General features: G+C 37.1%; 1 protein-coding gene across 3 annotated transcripts in view; it reads right to left on the bottom strand.

Annotated features, from left to right (window-relative positions):
* Positions 1-6000, bottom strand: part of LOC101355222 (cytochrome b5 reductase 4) — an 86064-nt gene that overhangs the window by 54256 nt on the left and 25808 nt on the right. For 2 of the 3 annotated variants that reach the window (XM_004386041.1, XM_023740367.1), the window contains exon 5: positions 845-874. The exons of the other annotated variant lie outside the window; for it this stretch is intronic. In XM_004386041.1, coding sequence (XP_004386098.1) covers positions 845-874 — 30 coding nt within the window. The remainder of the gene's footprint in view (positions 1-844; positions 875-6000) is intronic. 3 annotated transcript variants of the gene reach the window in all.

Genomic DNA, 6000 nt, shown 5'->3' on the forward strand with positions numbered 1-6000 from the left:
TATCACGTATGAAATCAATTAGTCTACAGATTATTTTCTCCAATTAAAAAAAGGTCACTCATTTGGCGATCTAGCTTGTTAGTTGAATTTCTATAACTTTCTTTTGCAAACAAAGAAAAAAAAACTATTTCTACCTTACACTAATACAGTTCAATCAGAGCATCCCCATGCATTTCATATGGGTGAGTATTGACCACCACTCTCCAACTTTTTTTTTCTCGGGGTCGGGGGGGAGGTGTCAGTGTCAGTCATAATTCCAAGTCATACTGAATGACTGAGGAAGCCAAAGCTGTTCAGCCCAAAGAAAAGTAGACTACTAGGCTACTCGGCATCTACATTCGAACATTGGAGGTGAGGCCAAGTGCTGACTGAGTTAACTTGTTCAGTGTTATTTCAGAGGGTGGGACTCCTAATCACTTCAAGCTGAGGGCACTTGTTCAGGGATATCATTAGAAGGAACTACAATATGAGTAACTGCTGGAGTAAGAGACCTACAGACCAAACCCAAAACCCGCTGCCGTCTAGTCAATTCTGACTCATAGCGAACCTATAGGACAGAGTAGAACTGCTCCATAGGGTTTCCAAGGCTGTAAATCTTTAAGGAAGCAGACTGCCACATCTTTCTCCCGCAGAGCAGCTGGTAGGTTTGAACCACCAACCTTTCTGTTAGCAGCAGAGTGCTTTAACCACTGTGCCACCAGGGCTCCCAGAGATCTATAAAGTTCAGTCAAACTGTCTAAGTCTGGGTAAGTATATCTATATATCCCAGCCAATTCTATGAAGCAATATTATACATAATCATGTAAGTATGACTCATTTTTTACTATAAATTTATAAGACTTACCATTTAAGACTTTCTTTTCCTCATGGTAGTCTGTACAGTGATTTAGGAAAAAAAAATTCAAATAAGAATACTATAAAGTCAACAGTATAATAGCAAATATTATTCATTTAAAGATAACAGTCCTTCTCTCTTGAAGGGCTTTTTTCTAAAGCCACGGGAGCACAATAAGGCTAATAAACAGACGACCTTTCTTTCAAACAGGTAATTTTAATCTCTGAAGAATGCCAGGCCATTTCTCCAGGTGTTTGTCTCCCATTTCACTGGGCTTTTTTCTCCTTTGGTCATTATTTACTCACTAATATATTGGTTTATTTCTTTAGAGAGAAGATAAAAACCCAAGTTTTGTCCAAGTTATCATACTTTATATTCATCTACATTAACCAGAATTTATTAGATTACACCTAAAAAATGAAACACATATACATTATATATACACAGACCAAAGAAACGTATCTTATTATCTTTCTCTTTCATTGAGATCAGTACTTAAAATGATCATTGCTACTCCAAGTGTAAATGGTCAAAATGCTGAAAATATGTTAAAACTGTCACATCTTAGTGTTACAACCCACAAAAAATGTAACTGCTATTTTCTTCCAGAATGGCAGATGGCTTACAAATCTACAGTGTATCTTGATATTCACATTATGGTCAAAATAAACACTTTAGCAAGTTATCAGAGTTTAAACGAAAGGAAGGCAGAATGACACGATAACCAAATAGCCAATAGTCAAATTGAAAGACATCACTTGTTAAGCTGACATCACATTGTTGTACAGAAAAAAGAAAAACTAAGGTACTTAAATCAAAGTTTTCAAATAATTTTCTGTATTCTGATTTTTAATCAACCAGAGATCCCATAATTACCCCCACCTCAATCACCTATCACAAAATAACCATTCTTTTTGTTTGTTTTTTCCTGTTTTACTAAAATAACTTAATAGCTGAAAGGGATCTTAACAACACACAACAAATTATCATTTAATCCCCTCATGTGAAGACTGAAAATCAGAGAAATCTACAGCTCTTTCAACAGCAAAGCCAAGGTTACATTTCATCTCCTCTGAAACTCAGCGCCATTTTCCATAATACTCCACTAAAACAAACAACAACAAAAAAACTCGTTGCCTTTGAGTTGACTCCGACTCATAGTGACCCTACAGGATGGAGTATGACTGCCCCATAAGGTTTCCAAAGAGCGGCCGGTGGATTCATACTGCCGACCTTTTGGTTAGCAGCTGAGTTCTTAACCACTGCGCCACCAAGGTTCTAATACACCACCGCTAGAGTGAATATTTCCTGAAAGAACACAGGACCTATGAACTATTTAAATTATACTTTAATATGAGCTTTGTTTATCAACTGACTGATAAAATCTAGTCATTACTGTCTGCAAGAGATCACTGATGTCCCTGGTTGGTCACTTACTTTCATGCAGTCAGTTTCATCTGTCTTTGCTAATGCAGCTGTGATCATCTGTTTTACCTCAGAACAAACAGTAAACTCACAGTAACATAATAAGTTATATCTATTTTCAGTATATAACATAGCTGGCAGTTTGATAAATCTCATTTATCATGCAAAACAATCTGTTTTTTATCTAAAAGGCTCCCAGATTTTGAAAAATTGTTCTAGGAAATTTGTTTCTAGAAGAAAAAAAAAGTTATCTCATATGATTACTTCCTGCCTGACATGAATTTATTTGACTCTATCAGAACTTTACGGATTCAGTTAAATCAATATGTTTTTTCCCTGAGTCTTTTTTAAATACAAGAAGTACTAGTAGGAAGACAACTTCCACTTAAGGGAACTGAACTACCTTCAAAAACTCTACTAGTCTACTTTTGTTAACTCTTTCAAACACTGAGTTGTAGAAATAGAAAAGACTATTTCTTACTCTTAAGTATATTTACATCAGAATAATTTTAATCACATGAGATACTTTCCTTCCTGAAGAGAAATCTGATATTCTGTCTTGATAATTAATTCCATCATTTTGTTGGCTTATGGCCAATAGAATTTCTATCTCCTCATAATGTTGGTTAAACTGCATTACTCTGGTACAAGCCTCTGCTTTCCAGAGGTCACAGAGTCATTTAGAAGGCTAGGGCTGTGATCTATGGGGGATTTGCTCTACTCTCCCTTGGCAAGAGGGCTAAGTGAGGAATTTTAATTGTGACCCCAATCTAGTTTACATCTGGAGTCGCAGGAGGATCACCTGGGATAAAGAAAGTAAGAAAAATCCTGTTTAATTAACAATTATGCTAATTCTTTCAACAAATATCTGTTGATTATCATCCTAATAGAGATAATGACACAATATGAAACCATTTGGAAAAAAAGATAGAAAAATAAGAATATATATTTTCAATTTGCTTATACATGCATACAGATAACTTGGAAAGATTCACAATACAGCTAGTAATGTAATTACCTTCATGTGTGCACGGAAGGGAGAAAAGGGTATATGTGAGACAGGTATGACAAGGGGACTTGTCATTCTTGAATCATGTGAATGCATTACGTATTCAAAAACCTAAATAAACTGGATTAAAAAAAAGCAATATTTTTAATACTGTGCAATAAATGCTGTAAAAATGGTATGTAGAAGGTGTTACAGAAGAACAAAGGAGGGGCATCTTTATTTGGAAGGAATTTGAAAGGACTTCATTGAGAAAGTAATATTTTAGCTGTTTTGAAAATGTGTAGGTATTTGTCCCAGCACACGTCTGTCAGTTTTGTCATACTGTGGTGGCTTGAGAGTTGCTATGATGCTGGAAGCTATGCCACCAGTATTTCATGGTAGACAGGTTTCAGCTGAGCTTCCAGACTAAGACTGACTAGGAATAAGGACTTGGTGGTCAACTTCTGAAAAAACTGGTCAGCAAAACCTTACCAACAGCAGTGGAACAATGTCTCATACAATCTGGGAAGACGAGCCCCTCAGTTTGGAAGGAACTCAAATTACGGCTAGGGAAGAGAAGCCTTCTCAAAGTAGAGCTGACCTTAATGGCGTGGATGGAGTCAAGCTTTCGGATCTACATTTGCTGATGTGGCACAACTCAAAATGAGAAGAAACAGCTGCAACCACCATAAATAATCAAAATGTGAAGTGTACAAAGTATGAATCCAGGAAAATTGAAAGTCATCAAAAATGAAATAGAACTCATAAAAATTGATACCCTAGGCATTAGTGAGCTGAAATGGACTACTACCGGCCATTCTGAATCAGACAATCACATGGTCTACTATGTCAGGAAAGATAAACTGAAGAGGGATGACGCTGCATTTATTGTCAAAAAGAACATTTCAGGAACTATCCTGAAGTACAACGTTGTCAGTGATAGGATAATATCCATCTGCTTACAAGGAAGACCAATTAATACGACTATTATTCAAATTTATGCACCAACTACTAATGCTAAAGATGAGGAAATTAAAGATTTTTACCAACATCTGCAGTCCAAAATTGATCAAATATGCAATCGGGATGCACTGATAATTACTGGTGATTGGAAGGCGAAAGCTGGAAACAAAGGATTGGTAGTTGGAGAATAAGGCCTTGGTGACAGAAGCCACGCTGGAGATTGCTGAGAGAATTCTGCAAGATCAATGACTTACTCATTGCAGATACCTTTTTTCAACAACATAAACAGTGACTACACACGTGAACCTCACCAGATGGAATACAGAGGAATCAAACTGACTACATCTGTGGAAAGAGATGATGGAAAAGCTCAATATCATCAGTCAGAACGAGGCCATGGGCCGACTGCGGAACAGACCATCAATTGCTCATATGCAAGTTTCAGCTGAAGCTGAAGAAAATTAAAACAAGTCCACGAAAACCAAAATACAACTTTGAGTATATCCCACCTGAATTTGGAGACCATCTTTAGAATATATCTGATGCAATGAACACTAATGACCAAAGACCAGGCGAGTTGTGGGATGACATCAAGGGCATCACATATGAAGAAAGCAAAAAGTCATTAAAAGACAGGAAAGAAAGAAAAGGTCAAGATGGATGTCAGAAGAGACCCTGAAACTTGCTTGTGAACTTCCAGTAGCTAAGCGAATAGAAGAAATGAAGTAAAAGAACTGAAGAGATGATTCCAAAGTGTGGTTCAAAAAGACTAGTATTAATAACGAAATGTGCAAAGACCTGGAGTTAGAAAATCAAAACAGAAGAACATGCTCGGCATTTCTCAAGCTGAAAGGACTGAAAAAAAATTCGAGCCTTGAGCTGCAATACTGAAAGATTCTATGGGCAAAATATTGAACAACACAGGAAGCATCAAAGGAAGATGGAAGGAATACACACAGTCACTGTACCAAAAAGAATTGGTTGATGTTCAACCATTGCAGGAGGTAGCACATTATCATGAATCAACGGTATTGAAGGAAGAAGTCCAAGCTGCAATGAAGGAATTAGGGAAAAACAAGGCTCCAAGAATTGACAGAATACCAATTGAGATGTTTCAACAAATGATGAAGCGCTGGAGGTGCTCACTCGTGTATGCCAAGAAATTTGGAAGACAGCTACCTGGCCAAGCGCCAGCAAAAGATCCGTATCTGTGCCCATTCCAAACAAACGTGATCAAACAGAGTGTGTAAATTACTGAACAATATATTAGTATCACACGCAAGTAAAATTTTGCTGAAGATCATTCAAAAGTGTTTGCAGCAGTACATCCACAGGGAACTGCCAGAAATTCAAGCTGGATTCAGAAGAGGACATAGAATGAGGGATGTCACTGCTGATGTCTGATGGATCTTGGCTGAAAGCAGAGAACATCAGAAACATATTTACCTGTGTTTTATTGACTATGCAAAGGCATTCGACTGTATGGATCATAACAAATTATGGATAACATTGGGAAGAATGGGAATTCCAGAACATTTAATTGTGCTCATGAGGAACCTGTACATAGATCAAGAGGTAGCTGTTTGGACAGAACAAGGGGATACTCCTTGGTTTAAAGTAAGGAAATGTGTGCGTTAGGTTTGTATCCTTTCACCATACTTATTCAATCTGTATGCTGAGCAAATAATCCAAGAAACTGGACTATATGAAGAAGAATGGGGCATAAGGATTGGAGGAAGACTCATAAACAACCTGCATTATACAGATGACACAACCTTGCTCGCTTAAA

The sequence above is a fragment of the Trichechus manatus genome, unplaced genomic scaffold (assembly GCF_000243295.1).
Source record: "Trichechus manatus latirostris isolate Lorelei unplaced genomic scaffold, TriManLat1.0 scaffold00154, whole genome shotgun sequence".
Taxonomy (NCBI): Eukaryota; Metazoa; Chordata; class Mammalia; order Sirenia; family Trichechidae; genus Trichechus; species Trichechus manatus.